At 36.2% G+C, this 27,812-nt stretch overlaps 1 protein-coding gene across 3 annotated transcripts; it reads left to right on the top strand.

Annotated features, from left to right (window-relative positions):
• Positions 1-27,812, top strand: LOC5577482 (NADH-cytochrome b5 reductase 3). 3 transcript variants are annotated; one of them, XM_021848488.1, is made up of 5 exons: positions 1-82; positions 2,709-2,873; positions 22,990-23,560; positions 26,732-26,829; positions 26,888-27,812. In XM_021848488.1, the coding sequence occupies exons 2-5, from the start codon at positions 2,853-2,855 to the stop codon at positions 27,158-27,160; spliced, it is 963 nt and encodes a 320-aa protein (XP_021704180.1). In that variant the 5' UTR covers positions 1-82; positions 2,709-2,852; the 3' UTR covers positions 27,161-27,812. The 3 variants fall into 3 exon arrangements, with proteins under 3 accessions (XP_021704180.1, XP_021704179.1, XP_001656510.2); XM_021848487.1 differs by having other exon boundaries at positions 59-265; XM_001656460.2 differs by lacking the exons at positions 1-82; positions 2,709-2,873 and adding an exon at positions 15,438-15,769.

The following is a 27,812-nucleotide window of genomic DNA, read 5'->3' as shown; positions in this document are numbered from 1 at the left end:
GCTCATTTTCTGGCATCAGCATCAGCCGGTTTTGCTTTGCACAAAATCACTATCAGTCTCGCTAGCATCGCTTTAGAAGAAGGTAAATATTACTGGGTCTTACATCAGGGAAGCATAGGAATTTGTTGTTTACCTATTCAGCTGCACCTGACATAACTATCTAATAAACCAGCCTAACTGTTCATAGTCTTAATACGTCTACTGACCTGTATAACGTTGTTATAGATTTGATAGCCTTAAATATTGTTCCGGCTTATTTTTAGAGGTGAGTAATTAACCACGTAATACCGGATCGTTTGTACTATTTCTATGGTTCTATTTGGGTATCTAATATTTTCTTCATAAAGTCAAACAGTTTGTTGATATGTCCACCCGCATGACGTAGAATCGGATTTTAGAATCCAGTGATAAAAATAGCACTCCCCTATACCGAATTTGCGTAGATCGTGCGAATTTGATCCATCATCGAGGGAGTTGGATATTTGTTCTGTCGCGCCCTCGGTCATCCTTTTCGGGGCTATAATGTTTGCCTATAGGTAGGTTAATTATATAATTATTTCGGCGCAGACACGGTAGTTTTTACTTTTTCCACCCACGCCGTTAGTCTATTCCGGACTCGGCATCAGATGGAAAACGCTCTATATCCTAGGGTGCAGAGCTACTTGGGCACTTCCATGATTCACTTTGGCATGGGGGTATTTTCTTGGCCGAATTGCATGAAACTTTGCAATAAGAAGCACTTTAGTACGACGCATATTGTGGCCAAATATTAGCTCTGTAGCTTTCAAAAAACCCCACTGCCGAAGTGAATCTAAAGTGCCAAGAATAGGATCCGGCTCCCTATTGCAGTAGTTACTGAACTGCGACCCGCGAAAGGAGTTTGAATGTTTTTCAGTGAGTCAGTTTGGCTAGTCAAGGGAAACATATCGTCCTCTTAATGCTTCAACTAGATAATTCCAAAATCGACATTTTCTGATAAAGGACTTCGAAATATTTTCCGTTTTTCATGAACATTGTGGTTCTCCGTTATGGAGTGTTCCAAAATTTGTATTTCATTAAATATATGTTAATTAACTCATTATTTTTCCTATTATGCACAACTTCAAGCATCAGTATTATTTTGAACGGAGAAAAATAACAGGATTTAAAAAAATGCGCATAATTTGTCAAAAAAAAGCCTAGTTTAAATTCAGTTTTTGATTAAATAAAAATTTAAAAAAATGCAAATCAATCTCGATTACTTTTTCAAATCGACGTAAGTAACTCTCATACGGTTTTGTGAAAATTAATTCAGAAGAATCACAACCTGTCTTCTAAAACTGTTTTAAAATGAATCACCTTTTTGTCATTTTTTCGCCGTGTACATTGCTTAAATTTTGCATACAATAAGCTCACATTCAAAAACTAGGGAGTTCTTGTTACTTACCACATAAATTTTATTACAAAATGATAAGCCGATTTATTTAATTACTTTCGACGTTTTTGTACCAGTGTAAAATCGACTCAAGTTAGTTTCGATTGAAAGTCACTTCGCATTCCCGTTTACACCAGCAAAATCAAGTGGGCCGTGGATTCGTTCGAATAGGATTAGATCGAAAGTTGGATCCGCCCTGAGAGAGACTCGCGAAGAGGAAAAATATCAACGTCATATGCAGCCCAGATTCCCCTCTCACGAAACGTCAAATGCAGCCCACCGTTTTTATGGCTGAAAAAGTGAAAAGTATTGTGTTCAAAGTAAACTGTTATTAAAACCCTCAGTCGGCGGAGCAGTTTTTTCCAAAGTTGATGATAAATCTAAGCAGAAGATTAATTATTTCAAATGTCTGCTACGTTTGCTGGCATGAAATTTCACTCAAACGGCTATTTATGATTCGATGTGTTGCAAACTCAATCATATTTTGCTGAGAGGTTCATGTGAGGATTTGAACAGCATGCGCATAATTGGTATAAACACAAAGTGGAATAAGAAAAAAACTCAGCAATCACAGAAAAAGAAGACCGTCTTCGCGAGTCTCGTCTCAGGATCCGCCGTAAACCAGAATAGGTGTGAGTGTTTTGTTTTGATTCGTGGTTAAGTCACTTTGTCTCTCCATACAGCGGAGCGGCGAAAGTTGAAAATCTTACTTTTGTTGTTTTGTAAATCCGGGCAGTAAACGTTCTAAAAGTAAAAAATCGAGTTGGTTCAGAGCAAAATGTGTAGAATTTCGTAGAATCGATAAAGTAAGTTTGTATACTTTTTTGACTTGAGTCTGTTTGAATAAGTTTTCGAGGAATATATTTAAAGTTGTAACAATATCGAAAGATCAAGGAATTTGTGGAATTTATGAAATATTTGATTTTTTAAAGGCTTCGTCGATGGTTTTGCTCATTATGTTCTCTTGGAAAGTTTTTTGTAACCCAAAAATCTCATTTTAGTGTACAAAACTTTTTTGTTTGCTATGCCACAATAAATACTCACATAGATTGCGGACCGCGTGATTTTTGAAGGCATTGTGGTGGCCTGCCTGATCAGTTAACTTGAGGACCACTGTCCTTTACCTTCGTTTCGTAACATCTGACTGCGATGATATGAGATTATTGCTTTTCCGATAGTTTTCTCGGTACTGTTGCCTGCGTTGGTCAGTGTTTTACAACTTTTACGGGACCTAATTGATGTGCACATTCTAATGGAAGTTTTTCACTTGATTCTCGTTCTCTTTTTTTTGTAGGTTTGCAACGAAATTGGCTGGCTTTTGTGCAGGCGAAAGAGCTTTAATTCGAGCTAGTTAGTTCCAAATCGAAATTGAAATCGTTATCATAGGTATCAATCAGCTCCCAGTCGAATCTTAAATTGGAAAGCGTAGCGATTTGATATGGCTGTCACGGTACATCAGGTATGTATGCAAGCGAAGATAGCATAAATGTTCAATTGCGTGTTATGCAAATCATGATTATTTCCTATTATTTAGTTAGTAGTTGACGTGCGATAAGAAAGCGATTGAGGCTTACCCTACTGGCTTCACCAATAAAAGTCTGATCAGATCATTAAATTTTGAATTACGAATTTTCGGGATGTTGTAGTGAAAATAATATGTACATGTATATCATAATCTTTGGGTTTGTAGCAGGTTTCTTTTCAGAGATTTTAATAAAGTCTAAAATCTTTTTTTGCATCAAAATTGTCTGCAAAGTCACTTTTTTACTTGCAATTAATTAAGGTGCCAAAGACTTACACGATTATCCCACAAGTTCTTAAGAAATTCTGCTGTCACTCCTTGAGGAAAATCTCCTGGAATACTTCCTCTGACTCCTCCAGACACTCATCTAGACATTACCCTCCAGTGATTTTGCAAGGGATGCGTAGAGTAATTTCTCCAGAATTTGCTCTAGGAAATCCAACGTATCGATCTTTAGTGGTTTAGGCAGGGATTACTCTGGAAGTTTTATTACACACCAGGATTTCCTCCAGAGATTTTTCTACTAGTTCTTCCGGTGATTTCTCTAGTAGTTATTCTAGCTAAAACACTCACCGCTCAGCGAATATTTTTTTAACGGATTTTAATTATTTTTTTGTCAGTACACATGTACACTAGGGCAGTTCAATATTTAAAAAGTTTGAAAATCCAATCTCCCATATCTCCTACACCATCCTTACTATAAAAATAATGTTCTGTGAAATTTTCAGCTTTTTCGGTGGTGATTTAAAGGTGGCCCAAAGACAAAGTAGGTTTATATGGAAATTACTATGGAGAAATTTTGAAAAATGTTCAGAACACGTTAATACTGAAATGTAAGTACAAAATTATTATCCCATAGTGAAAACTCATTCTTCAAATCTTAATGAAGGATGTTGCTGAAGAAACAATCAGTTGGTATTATTTTGGTGTCTTCAGCACATTTGTTTTTCGAGTGATAACCGAAGATACCAAAATGATATGGCTGCGTCCATTCATCACGTAACGCTAAAATTGATTTTTTATCCTTTCCACTCGTCCGAAACGCCTTTCGTATGAAAAATTTGAAATTTTGTTTATGAGCCATAACGCACAGAACTTTTTCAATAGTTATCAAAAATTGATGTATTTCGTAGCTCGTCACAACCAAAATGAAAAGAATCGGTTGAGAAACGGCGGGGATAATAGCTCTATTAAATTGACCATTGTATATGGGAAAACGGCTTTGGCGCATTTTATATGTCAATACTGTAGTTTCGAAAAGTGACCAGATGAACTCGAGAATGGTCGTCTTGCCGGAGTTATTCTCGTGGTTCACCGGGTCAGGTCGGGAGAAAAGGGTGTTTTTGTGCCCCTGATAGGGGTGATCGGGGCAATATGGGCCTAAGGAAAACGTCAAGGAATGCATAGAAAAACAGCAAAAATTATGATTTGAATGCAAGTGACTTGTACTATAAAATGTTATCTTCCATGTTACGACGATAATTAATGTTAACATCAACTTGCAAATTATTTTAGGAACTTTTTGGAAAACCATGTTTTTCTACGTGGTCACCAACCATATGGGGCATTATGAGCCACCCTACAGGGCAGTATGAGTCACCTCATTCAATCGAATGATTTTTATTTAAAACAGCATAGAGGAGAGTGGTGAAGAGTACATTGTTGGAAAGGAAATTGTATTAGCTTTGCTTGAAATTATTGATTCTAGCGGCTTATTTTTTAAAGATACATAATACATAGTAAACAGACCATGTTATACTAGCACTAAATTGCGATACTTGTTTCAACGTATTTTCTAGCAAAGTGTTCCACTTGTAATGGTGCATAAAGATGACTATGCAATAAAAAAATAATCTGGTACATTTAGGCAATGCATTTTTATGTACAAAACATTATTTGTTTTGCTTAAATCTAAGTGGCTCATTTTGCCCCGCCCCTTCATCTTGAAAATAATATATTGTTTTTCAATAATTTTGTTTACGATCAAATTTAATTTCGCTCACGAACTGTTCATTATGATCAGTTTCAATGGATTGGTAAAATTACCAGATTTACTATAAGGTAGCCAATTTGCATCTAAACATTTGTGCCAAACTTATGGGAACGCATTTTTATGAACTATTGTGTTTGATATCTATTTATCAGATTTTCTTTCAATAAAGTCTCAAAAATATCCTTAACAGTTCCCTGAAGATCCTGGAGAAGGATTCTGGGATAAATTATTCAAGATTTGGCTTTCTTTAGAAAACTTTTAAAAAATCATCACTTCCTGGATGAAGCTCAGAAGTAATTTCGGAAATTATGTTTCGAGATATTCCTGGTGGAAACCCTAATGAAATCCTAAACAACAATTTTGGTGGAAAGCCTAGGAAATCAGTGGAGGCCTCTTGGGTGAAATTATTGTGGGTTTCGTAGTCGTGCGGTTTATGTCACTAGGCAGTTAGACGCATCGTACCTACTAGAGAATGCCGGTTCGATTTGTGCTTCAGCCCTTAAATATTCGTGGATAATGTTTTCCGACTGTGCAAACTGAGTCCGTTGTCCAGAGTGGTGTTTCCTTCAAAGGACAAATTGTCCACTGGCAACATTAAGGGGGCAAGATCCGTTATTGATTTCGGAATTTTCAGTACAAAATCAAGGAAAATTACACAAAAATGTGAACAGTTTTTAGTTCTTCAATTAAAACATAGTGAACACATTATCATCGAATAATTTTCAGTTTTGAACAGAAAAACTGCTTTTTAAGCTTCGATGATGACGATGATTACGATGACGAATTCCTGAACGGTACACACTTAAATTATTTTACGGATTCCTGTAAAAACTCAACAGCTGAACAGTTCGGTAATAGTAGTTTACGGAACAAGTTGCAGAATGATGATTTTTACAGCACGAGTCGTAAATTTGTCCTACGAGGCTTGCCGAGTAGGATAATTACGACGAGTGCTGTAAAAATCGAGTTCTGCAACGAGTTACGTACAACATTTTTTGCAATTTCGTAGAAGACCACTTGAGGGTATCAGAAATTATATCGGAATCCATTCACCATTATTTTACAATTTCTGAAAAATTGTTTTGTTATGATTCATTACGCAACTCAAAATAGTTGCGTAATGAGAAAGGGTTGCGTAATGAATCATTACAGCACTGGTTTCAGTTGCGTAATGACTATTCCCGCACTGCATACTTCAGTGCAGGAAAGTAGGCCGTTTCATGACAGATTGGCGTGAGGAAAAACAGCCTATTACGATGAGAAATTGCAAAAAATAAATTAATGGAGTACGGTAATTTTTTTACAGTATTTGGTAAAAAATCACCGGAATCCGTCAAATTTAGACGGAATTACGGTGTTTTATTTCACTGAACTGTTCAGCTGTTGAGATTACGGTGAAATTCACCGATTTCCGGTAAAATGAGCTTAGTGTGTAGCATGTCAGTGTATATTCGAAGATGCCCAAAACGTAAATCTTAAGCATTCTGGAAAATTTTAGCTAAACCGATAGAAGAATCAATGTACACTAACGTGCAAAAGTTTGGGTTCACCCCCTAAAAACATACTACAGTGTTTTGTCCATATCTCTGTAATTACACGTCCAATTGAAACTCTATATGGCGCATTCCAAAGGCAGTGAGTTAATCTTACTTCGTACGTATTTTTACAGAAACAGTTTTTGAATTTTGTATACTAAATTTTTACTTAAAGTTGTGACATTTCCCGAAAATCACACTGAAAAACATGGCTGATTTCCTCAGCATTGAATTGCCAAAATTTGAATCAATGTGTCATTAGAATCGTATTCTTATATCATTCGATGAGTGCTCACAAAATTTTGGCGGAAAAATATGAAAACTGCAAAAGTTTGGGTTCACCCCTTAGTATAATGTATGTATCGTGTAAAAGTTTGGGTCCCCTGCGCCGCACGCAATTAATTTTGTCAATATCATTTTTCAATCGATTTCAATATTTCATAGCTTTTTCAAACGCAAATAGTGACGCGTACATGATTGGATTAAGATTTCACAGAACTTTCGTGTTTTAAATAAGTTCAGGTGAACCCAAACTTTTGCACGATACGCCATACTGAGAGGTGAACCCAAACTTTTGCACAATGACTTGAATGACTGTTCCATTGATATCGAATAGTTTTCAGATTTTTACGCCGAAATTTAGTAAGCGTTCTTCAAAGAATATAAGATCACGATTCTAATGACACTTTGATTTATCATTTTGGTCAACCCAAATCCTGAGGAAATCAGCCATGCTTCCTCAGTGTATTGCCTGTGAAGTAAGATTAACACATTGCCTTTCGAATGCGCTATAGAGAGTTTCATTTGGACGTGTAATTACAGAGATATGAACAAAACATTATTGTATATTTTTAGGGGGTGAACCTAATTTTTTGCACGGGAGTGTATAGTTGTTTTTTGAAGTAAACTACGTCTTACGGCAATATACTGGGTATCAATTGAAAATTTTAAAATGTTGCGACCGTCACGAAATTACATATGTGAGATTTTAAACGCTTATAGCTCAGCCATTTATCGGTGAATTTTCAATATTTTCTCACCAATCGGTCAAAAATTTATACAACATTTTATTCAAATGGAGAAAACTTTTGATTTTTGACGATAAACTATTTAAAATTAGGTTTACTCAAATCTATCAGTTAAATTTACGGTGGCGATGACGATATCGATGACTAGAGCACTTCTCCGAACGAAGAGCTCCTCGCTGTTCTTAAATACGCAAACCATTACATTCTAAAGCTATACACTTAGAATAAACACAGAATTCAATGAAATAATCCACAGGTCTGAACTGTAAAATACGCATTTACGGATTTTTCTGTGAAATACTAATTTTTCGAACAGAACTGTCAAATATTTACAGAATATTCTGTAAAGGCAGAAAAGGACAAAATTCTGTACACATGCTGTTCGGTGAGATGAAATATTTCATTATTTGCACCGAAAATCTGTAAATTCAATTGTCGATTGTCGTATGTCACACTTTTTATTTGAATACACTGGTCACAGTTATGAATCATTTAAGGCTCTGCTTAAATTTGAAAAATTGTAGAGAGCAAAATAAACAATATTTTTTGATGAAATCAATGCCAAATGGTAAAGTGGGGGATATGCACAATGTTTTAATTAAATTTGTTGAAAACATTTGAAATTTTCACTTATTTGAACATTGTCTTAAACCACAATTTATGAATCGGCAAAAAATTTGCCCACAAATAAGAATCAATGTGAACACGATTTATGAATCAGTTGTTTACTTTCAATTATTTTGCAATCAAATGCTATATAGTTCATATGTTTATTAGAAAACCGCCTCGGACAACGTTAAGAGCCAGTTCGCGAGAACCGCAACCCCCTTTCCAAGGGAAGTTGTATTGATGTTCTCCGATCAGGCTGAAATTTTCAGGGATTGTTCTTCTATATAAAAAAAGATGTTTTGCAAAATATTAGTTTTTTATATTAGGGGGAAGTGGGACAAAATGACCCCCAATGATTTCATGTCACTAAACATGCAAAATCACAAAAACTGATATAACTATAGTAAAAGTGCACGGATTATGTTGAAATTTGGCATGAATACTCTGCGTTATATAAACTTTGAGATTGGCATGGTATATGGATTTTGAAAGTACTTCAAATCGAGAAAAATGAGTTTTTCATAAAAAATTTAATGATTTTCAAATCGATTTTTTTCTGACCAACCGAACTAGGTCAAAAAACTAAATATGACGTTTTGTAGGGTAACTCATGGGCTTTCATTTGAGGTGTAATCTAGATATGCCGTTCCAAAAATTTTCGAAAAAATTTTTTTTTTTCGGGGTAGTGTTTGGACTTGAGCCATTTTGCGAGAACCGCAACCGCCTTGTCTAGAGAGGTTGTATTGATGTTCTCGGATCAAGCTGAAATTTACAGGAGTTGTTTTCCTATATAAAAGAAAATATTTCGCAAAATTTCAGATTTTTATATTAGGGAGAAGTGGTACAAAATAACCACTAATGATTTAATATATAAAAAAATACAAAATTAATTAAACTGCTATAATAGCGATAGTAGGGGCCCAGATAGCCGTAGCGGTAAACGCGCAGCTATTCAGCAAGACCAATCTGAGGGTCGTGGGTTCGAATCCCACCGGTCGAGGATCTTTTCGGGTTGGAAATTCTCTCGACATCCCAGGGCATAGAGTATCTTCGTACCTGCCACACGATATACATATGCAAAAATGGTCAATCGGCATAGAAAGCTTTCAGTTAATAACTGTGGAAGTGCTCATTAGACCACTAAGCTGAGAAGCAGGTTTTGTCCCAGTTGGGACGTAACGCCAGAAAGAAAAAGAAGGATAGCGATAGTAAAAATGCACGAATTTGTATGAAATTTGGCATGTTTACTTTACGTTATATGAATGATCATTTTGGATAAAAAATGTTTCAAATCGAGAAAAACCTGTTATTTTGTAAAATTAGTTTTTTTTCAAATCGACTTATTTTTGGTCAACCGAACAAGGTGGAAGTTTTGTAGGACAACTCAAGGGCTTTCATTCGCGGTGTACCGTGGTAAATAAAAATCCGGGCGGTATGAGCAGCGTTTGGAGGCCTCTTGTCGGTAGTTGTAATACCGATTATATCATACCGTGTTGCCGCTGCCGTTTCTGAAAGAAATGTCACTTTCTTGCAAAAGTGATGATGTGGATAACAATATTTTGCACCAATGTTTTCGTTAGCAGCTTCGGCGGTTCAGTAGTAAGCGTTGTTTCTTCTCGCGCTGTTTGAATGGAAATCAACTATTGCATTTTTTTTAATTTGGATAATGTTTGATGGGTTTGATTAGGAGGGTCACATGTATGTGTGTATGATGGTATGTTTGCTAGAGATCAATTTGTAAATAATTGAGTTTAGCTTAGTTTAGACTGACTGCACATATGGCTGCTATGAGACGCTGTACTGTTTATATCTTGAATGGAATTTTGACTTTTACTAGCCTTGATATTTGCAAATTTCTCGAAACAGTAAAAGAGAGACGAAGATTGTTAAAAATTGCATATTTCCACGGAAAATTGTGTGCTGTTTACAAAAAAACATATTTTTCAGTAAAATCCGTTTAAACGGTACAGTAGCTCTTGTGATTTTGTGTGTTTTCCGACACAAAAATATTGGGGGTCATTTAAACCCACTTTTCACTTATAAAAAGTTTAGTTCTGCCAAATGGGTTTCTTTTTGAATAGTAATGAACACATATTGTGTAAGCAATGTTTGTGATTTAGTTGTTTGGACAGACATGTTGGTGGTTTAAACTGCAATCATCACTGATTGGTTCAATGAACGACGCACAGTATTGTTCTTATTACATATTGTGGGGGAATGAGAATTGAAAAAAATAACTTCTCACTGTTGATTGATCGATGTGATTGCAAAATCGTTTATTAAGTGAATTATTATTTTTATATTATTACTATATGCTTATTAAAACTGAATAATTACAGATAGCGACCTGAATTACCCTATATCAAATTTAAAAATTTGAATTTGTTCGCCTAGTAAGAGACCAAATATAAGTAATAAAAATATGCTATACGATTATCTCTAACCAATAAATTTATACCTTTGAGCTGATCTCATCGGGGACATTGATCAGTTTGTTGAACAGACCTCCGAAAGGTCAATACGTCGTAATAACTACAAAAACAGCTATTTTTTCATTCAATATAGTTGTAGAAATGTTGTCAATTTAGCATTTTATTGGTAAATATTATCAGAGTGTCCGGATATTGGTACCGTCCGAATTTTGATTCACTACGGTACATCGCGAATGAAAGCTCCTGAGTTTCCCTACAAAACTTCATATTTAGTTGTTTGAACTAGTTCGATTGACAAAAATATAAGTCGATTTGAAAAAAAAAACTAATTTTATTAAAAAAAATAAAACAGATTTTTTTTATCAATTTGACACACATTTCTAATCCAAATACCATGTTCAGTTTGAAGTTCATATAACGTTAATTAAACATGCCAAATTTTATGCAAATTCGTTAATTTTTACTATCGTTATTACTTTAATTGATTTTGTATGTTTTTATATATTAAATCATTAGTGGTTATTTTGTACCACTTCTCCCTAATATAAAAATCTGAAATTTTGCGGAATATATTCTTTTATATAGGAAAACAACTCCTGTAAATTTCAGCTCGATCGGAGAACATCAATACAACCTCTCTAGACAAGGCGGTTGCGGTACTCGCAAAATGGCTCAAGTTCAAACACTACCCCGAAAAAAATTTTTTTTCGAAAATTTTTGAAACGGCATATTTGGATTACACCTCAAATGATAGCCCATGAGTTACCCTACAAAACGTCATATTTAGTTTTTTGACCTAGTTCGGTTGGTACAAAAAAAAATCGATTTGAAAATCACTAATTTTTTTATGAAAAACTCATTTTTCTCGATTTGAAGTACTTTCAAAATCCACATACAATGCCAATCTCAAAGTTCATATAACGTAGAGTATTCATGCAAAATTTCAACATAATCCGTGCACTTTTACTATAGTTATATCAGTTTTTGTGATTTTGCATGTTTAGTGACATGAAATCATTGGGGGTCATTTTGTCCCACTTCCCCCTAATATAAAAATCAAAAATTTTGCAAAACATCATCTTTTATATAGTAGAACAATCCCTGAAAATTTCAGCCTGATCGGAGAACATCAATACAAGAAGGGGTTGCGGCTCTCGCGAACTGGCTCTTAAATCATTAGTGGTTATTTTGTACCACTTCTCCCTAATATAAAAATCTGAAATTTTGCGGAATATATTCTTTTATATAGGAAAACAACTCCTGTAAATTTCAGCTCGATCGGAGAACATCAATACAACCTCTCTAGACAAGGCGGTTGCGGTACTCGCAAAATGGCTCAAGTTCAAACACTACCCCGAAAAATTTTTTTTTTCGAAAATTTTTGAAACGGCATATTTGGATTACACCTCAAATGATAGCCCATGAGTTACCCTACAAAACGTCATATTTAGTTTTTTGACCTAGTTCGGTTGGTACAAAAAAAATCGATTTGAAAATCACTAATTTTTTTATGAAAAACTCATTTTTCTCGATTTGAAGTACTTTCAAAATCCATATACAATGCCAATCTCAAAGTTCATATAACGAAGAGTATTCATGCAAAATTTCAACATAATCCGTGCACTTTTACTATAGTTATATCAGTTTTTGTGATTTTGCATGTTTAGTGACATGAAATCATTGGGGGTCATTTTGTCCCACTTCCCCCTAATATAAAAATCAAAAATTTTGCAAAACATCATCTTTTATATAGTAGAACAATCCCTGAAAATTTCAGCCTGATCGGAGAACATCAATACAAGAAGGGGTTGCGGCTCTCGCGAACTGGCTCTTAATGATATCCGGAGGTGAACCGGAACTAAGTATTTCAAGAATCTGCATGACGTTGCATGATTTTTAATGTTGCTACTGAGCGGGCTGAACTAGTGATCATTGAATTTGTGGATTTATATGCTTCTGAAGCATGTTTATTTGAAGGATGGTGGTAGGTAGTGTAATTACTAACAATCATTATATCTAGATTGCAGAACTCTTAATGCTTGACCATTCGACTGCCTTTACTGCAGTGATGAAAATTCACACGTTCGATTTGTGTGTTTAAAATTATCGATCGATTCATGAACGTCCATATCGAATTGCTGTGATTTTCTTGTAAACTTCGTGTGTGTTACACAATAAATTCCTTTGTTTTGGTTCATGGATGATTAATCAACCGATTACAGGGATTTGTCCACATAAGTTGCCGAAGCTTTCCCTTCAGATTTGTATGCGTCAACCTATGGACGCATATATCATCACCCAACACGGTTTCAGTGTGTTTTGCTTATGGTTTGCTTGTGTCATGATCATTATGTTCAAGTAGGTCAATTAATCGATTTGCGCAATGAGTTTGTTATGTTGAAATCGATGAGCTTTGCTTTCGATTACCATATTCAAAACTTCTAAATTGCTTGTGATCAACCCATAGCGAACTATACTGCGGTTGGACCTCATGTCGAACAACAGTCATCATCATTCTTCCAAAGAGAAGAAGCAAATTGAAGCTGAATGTGTTATATGAAAATTTGTGAATCCGTTTTTTCTTTTATTAGTAAAGTTGTCCGTTGTTTTTATTTTTTAAAAATATGAATATCTTTCACTTCTCCATGTGTCTGATAATAGAGCCAACAGTTTAGCCTGGGAGTTGATCTAATAAAAACTTACGTGCAACAAAAGTGATCAAAAAAATGACAAACAATTGGTATTGATATCAATCAGAGAGGATGCAAACCAGTTCTTTTCTTTTCCACTCGTTGCTTTTGGTCCTTCTTCAGAAGCGATACCCCGTTTTTATAGCGAAATAATGGAGAACCTATCAGGTGTAACTAAATAAATTGTTTACATTTTTAACAACTATTCTGTTTCTCTTTGTTCCTCACATATTTAGGATTTTTTATTTATCCAAAAATTATTCAACATAATAATCTTTGAGGCCTTACAAAAAAACGTCCTTAATTTTAATAGCCATATAAGACTATAAGCCCCCTAAATAACTTTTTTTTAAAAGAATTTTTTTTTTTCAAAATCATGGAAATTTATTTGTATGTTCAAGTTCCCTTTCCACAAAAAAAAAATCCGTTTTTTATGAACGGTCCCAAACCACTTTTGCTGTCCCGTATCAAAATTTTACATTGAAAATTACTTGAAACTTAGAATCTTTTTTAAAAATACTAAGCACTAGTAGTTTGAACGCTGATTCATAAACTGTGACTGGGGTGTATATTTCCCACAATTTATTGATCAAGTATTTTACTCAAAAATCTTAGCCAAATCCGTATAAAGACGCGTTTATCTCTCATAGCTATAGCTATATATGTTTATTGAATCTGTAAAAGTTGTCTGGGGCTTAATCTCTCAAAAAAAAATCTTTGAAACAAACTGTAAAACGTCGTTTCCAGCTAAGCGTCAAACGCCACACGGCTTACAAAGTTGGCCAAAACTACAGCCGAAATAGCTACAAAAATAATTTAGAAATATTGTTGGTTCATACCGCGATCAAGAGCTTTTTTACTGAGATAAGAAGGTTTGAAATGGCTGAACACTATGTGTTGCTTATCAGTAAAAATGATTCTGTGATGTTTTGTGATAAGTTCGATAATAATTTTGTCTTCTTAAATCAACTGATTCATAAATTGTGGGTGATTCAACTGCGTGGGGTTACACTTCAAAAAATGAATCGTCACGCTTTGCTAAACCGTGTAATCGATTTTAAAAATTCGGGTAATCGAACCCCAGTTATTCAAGTCCCCTAATAATCGAGTCTGACATATAATATTTGATCATCTCTCATGTTTTTGACTAGCTGTCAGTAACACACCGTGAAGATTTAAAAACGGTCTAACTAATGGTTGAGATCTTGACTGCTCGAATACGAATAAATCGTCTATCGACCAGCCACGCTAATGCAGCGACCTTGCACCTCTGTATTGAGTCCAGCAACAAGAATACCAACACATATTTTACTGTTGTGTATCATTCAAAGAAGATTTAAACCGTATGTCGTTCAATGTCGTTGCAAGAGTGTTTCATTTAAATCCAATCATGCTCACGTTTCAACATTTGTTCGGGTAATATCAAGTCTCAAACAGTTTGTGCTATCATCTATCGTTATGGTTGATTCAAACTCATAATTGCTGTTGTTAAGTGTACAGTTGATTGTGGCATTTTACTCATTTGATTAGTCTCATTTTTATTAGCTTCAAATTATAGGAAGTTAATTCAGTGAGGGTTAGACTATCGAATTTTAATTAAACCAACCCAAACATTGTTGTAGTGCAATTTTACTCAATGTTCGGCACACAACAATACATAGTCAAAGCACTTAGTGAGACTCTTCTAATAACGCTCAAACAATACATCAACCCACAAACGGCGGTTAAAACATCAATGGAATGGTTGTTATCTACGCCCTATTACAGTTATGTCCTGACTAATGCTTTATTGAAATTGATGGTTGTAGCTGATAAAAGTATCTAACAATATCATTGTAGCTCTAAGCCACAAGGGCACATTGGAAAAAACTAAGACCGATTGAATGAATTGTATGCTTTTCCCATAATAATTTCCATACACACTTCGAAGGACTTGTGCAGTCTCAGTTTTCATCCAAACAAGTTCAAATTTTTAGAGGACACTCAAAATTTGATCTAAAATGAGCGGTGTAGAGCAAAAGCGAACCACCTTAATATATATTTTCTGGAAGAGATACGGATGAACCGTTAAACATTTTAATCTTCATTGTTCCGTACCCGTCTACCATTCAATCTGAGATATTGCTGTACTTCACACCGCTGAAGGCTCCCGATTCGACTGTGTTGAGCACGTACTCTGTGCAACCGACGCTGCTGACCGTGAATTTTTAGCTTCACCCGCTCAGTCTAGCGATGACGCTCCTCTCATGTGGATCGTTTTGATTATCCTTCCTGTTCAACGTTTTTGGTAGATACGGTTCCGCGCGCGTGCGTTCGTTGTCAGCTGTTGTGTTTTCTTTCCTTTCTATCTTCAACTTCTGTGACTATCTATCAGTGAAAAACGTCAAATAAACCGGCCAAGAGTGTGAGCAATCGAGTGTTTTGGAAGGCATCCGATCATCATCATCAAACTGTTCTCCGAGTGTCATAGAGGAGATCAGATTTGAATATCATTTGATCAAGGCAAACGACGCTCAATCATCCGGTGGAAAATGCCCGACTTTGATGTAAGTGATTGTGCCCTAGCTAGATGACGAATTGAAAAATGATAATCTTATTTCTCATACCTCGGTTACGCAATGTAAAACACGGGGAGATAATATTTAAAACTCGACTAAAATGGTGTTTTGACTAGAGCTGGTGCCCGGAAGAGTAATGCGCATTATAGAGCTCCGTAATAATGTGTCTTGATATTGGCGAAGAGAAGCCCGTTAAACAATATGCCAACTTAACATCAGAATCACAAAACGAATCAATTTTGAAAGCTAATTGTAATCTTGCAAATCCTAGTTTATACTTTGAAAGTCGAAGTAGGCGATTCAAATCTATTGCTACTAATTAAGATAACTTATTAATTCGGTCATAGCAGGCTAACAATCTGTTCATCAGGTGCGTGTATTGGACGCGTGAAAGATTTCTTACATTGAACATTTCGCAACGGGTGTGCATAGGGTAAACGACAAAAAAAATCGGTCAATCGACGCCCAGGCAACCTCAGCAAAGTGCTGAGTATATAGATATACTTCGGCCGGGTGATAGCGAAATGTCATTACTCATTCATCAACTGAAAACACACCGTCATCGATGTCGTCCGCGATAAATCTCTGAACCTTTGAGATTTCAAACTTGCTTGAATTTTTATGAGAATTTGAAATCAGTATACACTTTAACTGATTTTTCACATTGATTTCATTGCATTTCACTTCTTAATAAAAGGTTTTGCCCCTCCGTTGATTGATGGTTAGTTAATCAGAGCGTGAAAAGCTTACTGCTGTCTGGCGCCCAATTGTTTGTAATCGAATTTGTAGATGTTGGTATGCTGAAGAAATTGTTCGCCTTTTCGTAATGGCTTCCTCATTCCGTTTTGCCTAACTTTTCACAATGTATTTGTGTACATATTTCAATGGAATATTACTTTCACTTACGTTCTTCTTAATGGCATTACGTTCCCACTATGACAGAGCCTGTTTCTCTGCTTAACGTTCAATGGTTCAATGATCATTTGCACAGTTATGACCTTGAGCTTTCTTTAGCAAAGTTGTCATTTTCATATTCGTATGCCGTGTGGCAGGTACGATGCTATTACGGAAAGATCCTGGATCGATCGTGCCCTGGCAGCTTCTGCGGATTTGCTTTGTAGCCGTGAACGTTACCAGTAGCCTAATCAAGGTCCCATTTACTTACGCGAATCCTCTCTAATTAATGAACGGTAAAATAACTCAACTGGATTTTTCGGCAAAAAAGAAATCATAACTGCGATTCACCGTTAGTTCTCTTATGAACATAATTATAAGCCTTGTGACTAACAGTCCGTGACATCGCAGTATTATTTTTTGCAAACGAAGTTAAAAACAATTAAGGTAGAGCTTCTGAATTTTTGCCGTTCTTCGCTGAAATCATTCGTAAAACATCAAACACACCGTTTGCTCCCACTCATTGAAGTTACCTAAAATTTCTCACACGTGCCGTGAAGGTACGTTATTAATTGAACCGGCTAAATCAATAATGCATTTGCTTACATTATCTAGTTTATGTTTTCTCAAATTTCTTTGGCGGTGCGTCAGACGTGGAAATCGACCTTTTTTTATTTGGCTTGGAGTTGATTTGATATATTGCAATACACTCTGCCTACAGTTACGGATTACTGAGCAGGGTGTCGGATAATTATTTTGGTCGATAAGGACTGTTGATTTTATAAAGAAGACACCTTCTTTATGCTAGAACTTTTTTTTTATTATCTAATGAAATCATAATCTGTTTTCTGTGAATCGTTCAAATGTTATTTTACAATGTTATAAAAATATAAGATCTAGTAAAATGCTGCTGCTACCACTACGAAGCGTGCAATTATACCATAACTTAGGAAAAAATCTAGAATTAGTGATGCATAACAAAAAAATACTCAAAAATTATCTTTTCATATGTCACGCTAGAGCACTATTTACCGTGCGTATAGTTTTCGTCATGATTTAATTTCGGATCTTGAAGAAACGTTGTTGGTGGAGCAACTATGTTCTAGTAGTGTTTTCATTTTTATTGGTATTCATAACATTACAATAAAAGCCATAGCAAGGTGAAAAAATGGCCAAATCATTATTTTTCCATTAAATATGAGGTTTGACTGTATTGTCCAAACCAGGGCCGGATTTACAAATGTGGGGGCCCTGGGACCAGAGCCTAGTAGGGGGTTTTTTCCCAGAAAAAAAATGTTGGCGTAGTAGCTTCTCTTTGGTAATTTCCCTTATGAGTTTCTGAAAAACCACAGTTGGCATCAATGGATGTAAGTAGTGACCAAAACTTGCTTGCAGGAAAATTGGTTTTAAAGTTTTTCAGCAATATTTTACTTTGCGCAAATTGTTTGAGATCTATAAAAAACACGTCAATCTTCTACAATTTATGATGTATTTTTAAATGGAAATACTGTCCAGAAAAATTGTTGGAATGCTTAAAAACAGTTCACCTAACATAAAATCTATCAAAATGTAGCTTTCACTTACATTGGACCCCTCAATTGTAATTCAATGTTTTTTTTTAATCTATCAAATTTACGTTGAATTTCCTTGCTTTTCGACGCACCTGTTGTTTACAGATCAAGTAATGTGTTTATCGCAGTGATGCGACAATAATTTTTTTATTTGATTTATTTTTTGATTCATTTAAAAGAGTACCAAACAAATAGAACTTATAGAAACAAACAAAACTTAAACTTCGATCTAAAACAATATACTACACCCTACAGACAATCTCAAAAACCATTTAGATTGCAAGCCAAAGGATTATAGGGGAAGATCCCCCAGTACCGGACACTTAAGCCACTAAATTCATAATTCGAAAACTAATGATTTTATTGGCTCGTGTTACCCATTTATGATATATATTAACATTTTTATAGTGTACATAAATAAATTTGAAAATATAAATATGAATTTTGACAATGCATTTTGATGATGTATTTTAGTACCAAATTGATCGATCTTGAAAGGTGGCACCCAATACCGGACACGATCTGGAAATGCCTCGAATTCTGCAAATTTGAACATCATTGAATGTGTACACTATAGGAATAGTTCATAATTACCAATTCAATGCATTTGCAACATTTACAAGAATAATTTGGGTTTTTCTTAGTTTGCAAAATGCCTATCAAAAACCTCTTCCATATATGATGAAAAATAGCACATTTTACGATGTCGTTCTGAATGTTCATTCTTCTCAACTTTATTGCATGTTTGATACCATGATCGACGGAACCCATGAAAAATGAAAGTATTTTGAGACACTGACGCAACGATTACAAAGATATCATATAACAAATCAAGCTGTCCGAAACTGAGGGACAGGAGGTGCTTAACAAAAATTGTAATTTGTCCATATTTAGTTCAATTGTGATACAAAATACATTCATACTATCAAATTAGGATTATGTTCGATCATGCTTGCCTGATCCAAAGTATTTTTTCATATTCGAAATAATTACTAAATAGGCTCAAAATTAAGAGAATACGTTAATTTTTTAAAGATTTTCAAATTTTTCTACTTTTTTAAAAAGGCATGCATATTTCAAGGTTGTATTATTCTACGCAAACATTCGTCTACATAATAGCTTTCTTTTCTACCAATACACCATCTTGATTGGACCATGATTTCTCAATGTTTCATCTTTGTCCGGTATTGGGTGCTGTCCGGCACTGGGGGATCTCCCCCTACTCTAATTTAAAATTAAAAACTTTAAATTTTTCGATGTGATTTAAAATATTGACACCACTCGTCGCTTTCTATAATTATTCTAAAATGTTCAGTAACCATCATTTGAGTCAGATTTTGTGGGGGCCCCTAAAATGTGGGGCCATGGCCCCCTTGGACCCCCCGTAAGTACGGCCCTGGTCCAAACCATTTAATATTTACTTAAAAACTAAATATAAAGTAGTTCAATCACGACATGACAGTAAATCCAATATTACCCAATGATGTTATGCTTTTTGCACTAATGCACAGTAGACTGATGCAAATTTTGAAATTTTTGCTCCCCTATGCTTAAACGGTGTCAATTATGATAAAAATAATTCTCCCAAAATTTGAAGTGATTTGGAAGAAATTTGGTTGTGCACACGCCATTTGAAGTTTATCTGTAAATTACTGTGGTCTTCGGCAAAGTTGTAGCTGAAAGCATTCATATCAGAAGATTGTGTTCACCTTTCCATAAAACATTATGACGAAGATATAGAGGGCTGAACACAAAAGGATGGCGTTTTCCATAGTAATCTTTATATAAACTTCAAGTGGCATGTGCACATTTAAATTTACAAACTTTGGAAGGATGCCATATACCTTAATATAAGTCGTTTAAGCATAGGGGAAAATTTCGTAATATGCATCACTCTAATGCACAGTTTAGGAATTACAAATTTTGAAAAGGGTCCATTCACCGTGCATTTGTATTTAGACTGTAACATAATAAAAAAATCTAATTTGCATAAAATCTCATGGTTCATACGATGAAATACATCTTACTAGAAGTATCTATAGCGAAAACGTTGAAATTATGAATGAAAATGATACTCTAACGTTAAAATGAAAAATGTGATTTTTTGGCATTTGTACTAAGAGTGTTAGAAAATCACATTATTATACAGAATTCACATATAATTTGATTACATAGACTAAATTATTCAAAATGCATTCTGACTTTTATATCCTGCAAATAAAGAATAAAATAATATGTTAATCTGTCCACAGTCCGGGAAGTCTCTCGACTCTGCGCTTACGGCAGCCAGTATTTATAGCTCAGAAATCCCGTAGGTATGATCAAGTAAAAGGTACCAAAGCCACAAGGAATATCACTTGATATAGGTAGACATGACAGTCCTTTCCCCTTTAGAAGGGCACCTTCACGTTATAGCAACTCGTACAACGAACAATCGAAAATATACCTAAAAAATTCCACAATTGTATGTTCATACAATACTTATTTCATGACTAGAACAAAACATTCAAATCATTGGATTCATATTGCTCAACATTACATTTGACAACTTCGTCAACACTGAAGAACAATTTTGTTCATCTCAATACAGCAATCGCTTCACAAAAGAACAATTATGTTCACAATAAACGACAATTTCGTCAGCTCTAAAGAACAATTGGGTTCAACTCAAATAGGCAATTTCACCATATTTCACAAAACAAATAAAATTGGCAATTTCACCACACTTTTCGAAAACATATAAAATTGGCAATTCGCCACCCCGATGAAAAATCGATTAACTCCAACGCGTTTCCATGATCCTCGTCGCCACTTTTATATCCTGCAAATAAAGAATAAAATAATATGTTAATCTGTCCACAGTCCGGGAAGTCTCTCGACTCTGCGCTTACGGCAGCCAGTATTTATAGCTCAGAAATCCCGTAGGTATGATCAAGTAAAAGGTACCAAAGCCACAAGGAATATCACTTGATATAGGTAGACATGACACTGACAAAAACTACTTCATTTCATCAGCTTTATCTTATTTTGCTGACAAAACAATAATTCGCACAAATTGTATGAATCTGTATATGTGCACGGTGAATGGAGGCCGCACGGTGGCTGGTGATTTAACGGTAACAAAAATCCGCATTTTTACGAACAAATTGTATGTTGCTATCGTTTACCATTCATCTGGAGGTAGAGCTTTAAAACCACCAGGCTTTAAGACACTAGGCCGCTCTAGTGATTTATTCATTTCTAGCCAAATTTGCTGAAATACTATCCGTTTAATCCCAGCAAGAAAGTGAAGTAAATTCAAACTGGTTTAGATTACTATAGAAACTATATTTGTATAATGGAGAGCTGAGTCGTGAGTTTAAACCGCATTCATAACTTAAAATTTTACACTTTATGGTCGCTTTATTGAAAAATCTCGTACTTTTTCAAACATGTTTCTCCGAATATTTCGATCGGTAATCTCAGAATAACATATTGTAAAAATATAACAAGGAAAATAAAATCGATTTCATTACAGCAGTGTTGTCAATTTTGATGATTTTTATTGTGCTTTGAGAGGTCTCGCGTTGTATCAGCGGCTGTACAGGTATGTCACCTTTTCATATTTTCGGCCAATACCATCCGCGAAGCATACAAAGTGACTCGATCCGTTGAAAATCGTACCCCGGCTGTTGAATCCGGCTCTCCGCAAAACACCTTGTAGCAACAGGCACGAAAGTCCATCACTTTGACATAGTTCCTTGTGGGTTTGAAATAAGCTGGAATCTTCGCCTGAAACCTTCAAATAATTGTGCATATCTTCCATCATCGTTCTTGTATATTGTGTGCTTCACAGGAAAGCTCTTCTTGTCCGTCATTTTCTATAGCTCTACTGATCTACATACTAATACTATACCGAATCTATGAAAAGGTGATGCGTTGGGATTTGTTCACGGCATTTTTGGAGGATTGCGTTCTTCTCATCTACACTCCCGTGCAAAAGTTTGGGTTCACCCCCTTAAAAACATACAAAAATGTTTTGTCCATATCTCTGTAATTACACGTCAAATTGAAACTCTCTATGGCGCATTAGAAAGGTAATGAGAATTTCTTATACTAAATTTTTACTTAAAGTTGTGACATTTTTCAAAAGACGCACTGAAAAAACAAAGCTGAGGAAATTAGCCAGCAGAACGACCAAAATTTTAAATCAATGAGTGATTAGAATCTTATTCTCTATTCTTTGTGGTTTTAACCCTAACATCCCTCCCAGTTGGTACGCCACTGGGTACCACCATTCCCATCTTTTCGTTGTGTTTCTCCATACTTGATGATACTTCTTCTTCTTCTTGGCATTAACGTCCTCACTGGGACAGATCCGGCTACTCAGCTTAATGTTCTTATGAGCACTTCCACAGTTATTAACTGAGAGCTTTCTTTGCCAAAGTTGCCATTTTCGCAATCGTATATCGTGTGGCAGGTACGATGATACTCTATGCCCAGAGAAGTCAAGGAAATTTCCATTATGAAAAGATCCTGGACAGACCGGTAATCGAACCTAGACGCCTTCAGCATGGCTTTGCTTTGTTGCCGCGGACTCTAACCTCTCGGTTAAGGAAGGCCCCAACTTGATGGTACTGGCTAGAGATCTCCTGAATAATATTGCTTCAGAAACCCACTTACAACTTCTGTTACATAGGACGCTGATGATTACTCTATGAACATATTAAATTTTCTCAACATAACACTTCTATTCTTCCGTAGGTCGTCCCCGTGGCAGTCGGCGTTCTGGTGGTGGTTGCCGGCGCCATCATTGCCAACTATCTGCTCAATAGTGGCAAGAAAGACAAGAGCAAATCCAGCAAAGATGATTCTAAGAAGTCATCTGGACAGCTACGAACGCTGGTTGACCCGCAGGAAAAGTACATGCTGCCGCTGATCGAGAAGGAGGAAATCTCACACGACACCCGTCGGTTCCGGTTTGGACTCACTTCGAGCAAGCACATTCTGGGGCTGCCGATCGGTCAGCACATTCACCTGTCGGCCACCATCAACGAAGAGCTGGTGATCCGTGCCTACACTCCGGTGTCATGCGACGACGATCACGGTTTCGTCGATTTGGTCGTGAAGGTTTACAAGAAGGGAGTGCACCCCAAGTTCCCGGAGGGTGGTAAGATGTCTCAGTATCTCGAGAGCTTGGCCATCGGCGATAGGATTGCGTTCCGTGGCCCATCCGGACGGCTGCAATACCTGGGCAACGGCAAGTTTTCAATCAAGAAACTACGCAAGGACCCGGCGCAAATCTACGAAGCCGATAAGGTCAGCTTGATTGCCGGTAAGTGTTGGCGATAAGAGTTATCAGCGAGTGCATTGGGAGATTGTATTTTTCGTAGAGGTACCGTTGATAAACATTTCTTGTATCATTGTGTGGCTTGCGCAAGCTTACATGATTTGCATTAAGGGTCTGTGTGATTAAATTTTGTTTTTGTTGGAAAGTGCACGAGTAAATGTAACTCCCTCCCCTTGGTTATGCGACCTTGCCGCGATGGGAGGGCACAATCCATTAGCCTATTATATGGAAACCTGTAGTGGTGATATCACATTTTGGCATTTTTGCTTAAGGTGAAACAGCTTGAAATCGAAATTTAATATTGTACCTACATTTTGAAGACACAAATCTCTCGAAAGAAGCACCATACTAAAGTGCAATTTCTATTTTAGCTTTGTGCACTAGCAGAAAGTTCAAAATAAGAAATCGTGAGTAGGGACACAAGCCGGCCATTGTGCCAGCCATGTTTGAATTCCGACATGTGTCACCTTAAAGCCACGTCATAATTTATACGGCATAGACGCAATAATCTCTCAAATGTGATCCAACGGACATTCTGCCTCGTTGATAGCATTGATGCCCATACTGCTAACCAGAATGATCCGTAGCCACTCTTACTATTAGTTAGTTAGACACATCGTTATCATATACGACGTAGGGAATATTACTCTGACGAAAATGACTAGTAGATTCACTGAGTAGAAATAAGTGGCGATAATCTTATTTTAATATGTTTTTTGCATTGCCATAATAAAGAATACCTCTTTTGTATAAACAATCGAAACCCAACTTCATTTTCACAAAATGTATAAGTAAAAAGTAGTCGTTGTGAAGCATTGCATTTGCCACCGAAAAGTGAATCTTGTAGGAGACGGTAATATATGTTAAAACCTAAGATAATCATATTAATGACTATGGATAGTAAGACGCTGAGATTGATCATTAGAGTACACATGCTAGTTTCGAGAAACTATGCATATATATATATATATATATATATATATATATATATATATATATATATATATATATATATATATATATATATATATATATATATATATATATATATATAGGATAGTAATAGGATATATGAACGTAATAACCAATAAATACTTTGAACAACAAGAATAATTAAATGAACTAGAACTACTACTACCGGGGACTTTCTTAGCCGAGTGGTTAGAGTCCGCGGCTACAAAGCAAAGCCATGCTGAAGGTTTTATTCCCGGTCGGTCCAGGACCTTTTCGTAATGGAAATTTCCTTGACTTCCCTGGTCATAAAGTATCATCGTACCTGCCACACGATATACGAATGCGAAAAGGAGTAATCACAATAGCATGACTAAAAAGGACACTTACCTAAATGGCAAATATTGAAAATCATTTCGACTAGACAGTATTAGCAACGATGAGATGAACACAAAAAAATTACTGAAATTTTTACAAGATACTGGACTATATAGACAGTTGTAATGAAATCTAAATTGTAATTCAACAAACATTCATGGCCGACACGAATGCACTCTCTAGTGTAAAGTGTCGTAAATACACAAACAAACAAACAAACTACTATTTCAAACAAATTCTGATAGAGTTGCTGATTTTCACAATGCTTTCTTTTCTCAGAAGCAAGGGAATATGTTTTTTTTTAAACTACCACGTCACAATACTAATAAAAAAAACAATCTTCATGTGAGCACCATAGCCTAGTCCGTCTGAGTATTGGTCCTGATAGAGGGGAAACTTGGCAAAAGCCGAGACCGAGGGTTCCGCCTTGACAACGAAATACCATCCAATAAAAAGGGCTGTTTTTTCATATGGAAGGTCTCTACAGTCTATTTTTTGTTCACCAAAATGGTCTCTAAAGTCAATTGTTTTCTCATTTTTCTTCTTGTGAAAAACTCTACAGGCTCTGAAGATACTTCTTCAAACAAACCTTTTTACAAATCTTTCGAGGAAAACCTTTTAGATTTCTAGTGATTGCTCAACAGGTTCCGTCTAGAATACTTTCAGGAAGTCTTCTAAGGATTCAAGAAAAAATACCTCTAGATATCTGTACACCATTTTTTCACAAATTCCTACATTCTAGAAAACAGCGTTACAGAATAAATTGATGAATTATTGGAGAATTTAGGACTGCCTTGACAATCAGAAATTATTTTTTGGAGGATACCTACCTTAATACATTTTTTGGAGGATATCCTGAAGAAATTCCTGATGTAATTTTTAGGGTTACTTACTGTTTTGGTGGTGCTACGTCCTTCATGACATAATCTGTACAACAATGTTACGCCAACAAACTCGATCTATAGCTGCTTCCCTCCAGATTATCGATCGTCCCTTACTTTCCTTTACTCCACTGGGTCAAACAGCTCGTTGCGTCCCACTTCGTCTTGTACCAGCCGGATTCGATCCTGGATACTTGGTTCACCATAAAGCTTCGCAAGATCGTAGTTCATAATTCTGTTCCATAACTCCTAGCGCTTGCAGGTCTTCTTAGAGGTTTGTCCACGTCTCATGGTCAAGGAGTAATATCGATCTTATCAGTGTCTTGTACATGGTACACTTACTACGGAGATAATCAGACCACAATGTCTCGTGGAGTCCGTAATAAATACGACTTCCAGCAATGTCTTCGATTTGTTCTGCTGTTAATGTTATCCAACGTTACCAATGATCCGAGGTACACATATTAATTCTCGATCGTCACACTTCTGCCAATTCGAGCTCTATCGCCCTCGCTTCCTCCAGCCAACGAATACTTTGTGTTCGACGCATTTACCTTCAACCCAACCCTTTCTGCTTCACTTTCCAGCCTGGTATACTGCTCAGCAATCACCCGAAACGTTCTTCCGACAATGTCCACGTCGTCAGCAAAACAGATGTTAATGTCCTTCCGTTTCGTCTAAGTCCGCTGTGTCTTTCAAACGAGTTCGATAACGAAAATAAGGAAACTTTATGGGAACTCTTACTTGTTGGTTCTTGTTTGGTTTCTGTTTGTTTCCTGTTTGGTCAGTTTTTGGTCTCGTATTTCTTAGCATGGGGTATATAAAGTTTTATAATACTCAGTCACCTCACGATTATTGTTCGCGTATAGAAATTTCCAGCTATCTTTAAGTTGTATCATGTTTGCTTGAAAGTTTTTTTTTAATACAAATGTAAACATCGTTTTAGGTGGTACTGGTATTACTCCTATGCTCCAGTTGGTCCGTGAAGTCCTGAAGCACGCAGATACAGACAAGACTAAGCTGTCCTTGATCTTTGCTAATCAGGTACCTTAACTCAAAAGCTTACCACCACATCGCAACCTAACATTCTCACGTATTTCAGACCGAAGACGACATCCTTCTAAAACCAGAATTGGACGATTTGGCAGCCCGCTATCCGGACCAGTTCAAATTGTGGTATACCCTTGATCGTCCAAAACCCGAATGGACCCAAGGTCAGGGCTTCATCACCGATCAGATGATCAAGGAGCACCTGTTTGAGCCGTCTTCCAACACCCTGGTATTAATGTGCGGTCCCCCACCGATGGTCAACTACGCTTGCATTCCCGCACTAGAGAAGTTGGGCTACCAGATGGAGCGTACCTTCGCCTATTAAAAAGACCAAACTCTCTTCATGCGTTCAGTGAAAGCTTTGAAAAGACATCGTTTGTAGGTTAGTGCACTGAAAGACTCAAACAAGCATAAATACATTGCATTTCCATCCATAAGGTGAGGAGATCAGCGATGGTCCTCTCAGCCAAAAGCGTCAACATCTGAATATAATAAAGCTACTGACTATCATCGTTATCATTGTCGTATGCGATCAAGTGTCCTCAGCTCGCGTTGTCGTTTGCCGTCGCCTGGCTTTAAAGTGTCGAAATTTCATGTTTATCAGAGATGAATGCAACTCCAAGCCAAGGTTTCTTCAATGCTTGAGAGATTTAGGGTATTATAGTGTACCGGGAAGAGCTACGCCAGCTATGGTCAACGATATCTAAACATAACGCTTCAGCATACTTTTCCTTAGCAGATAAAGGTAGTGGAAGGGAGATTAGAGGTTACTAATAAGGTAACAAGTACTATTAGGGCCCAGTTATTTATGTAGTGCTGTTTTAACATGGAGAAGTTTACAATCAGAAGCGCTTGCTAGTGGCTGTGTCTCGGGCAGTGCAGTTAAGGTAGTCTTGAACATCAATCTTTATAACAAGTTAAGCTACTAAATGTAGGATAGCAGTTTATCCTGATACAGTTGTAGTGTATTGAAGTAA

The sequence above is a fragment of the Aedes aegypti genome, chromosome 3 (assembly GCF_002204515.2).
Source record: "Aedes aegypti strain LVP_AGWG chromosome 3, AaegL5.0 Primary Assembly, whole genome shotgun sequence".
NCBI lineage: Eukaryota > Metazoa > Arthropoda > Insecta > Diptera > Culicidae > Aedes > Aedes aegypti.
Note: the sequence above shows the minus strand (reverse complement) of the source record. Positions and strands in the feature narration are given on the sequence as shown.

Coding starts and splice junctions, on each gene's coding strand:
- LOC5577482 (XM_021848488.1), top strand. CDS start 2,853: ATGGCTGTCACGGTACATCAG. Junction 23,561..26,731: donor TAAGGTCAGCTTGATTGCCG/GTAAGTGTTGGC, acceptor ACATCGTTTTAG/GTGGTACTGGTATTACTCCT. Junction 26,830..26,887: donor CCTTGATCTTTGCTAATCAG/GTACCTTAACTC, acceptor CACGTATTTCAG/ACCGAAGACGACATCCTTCT.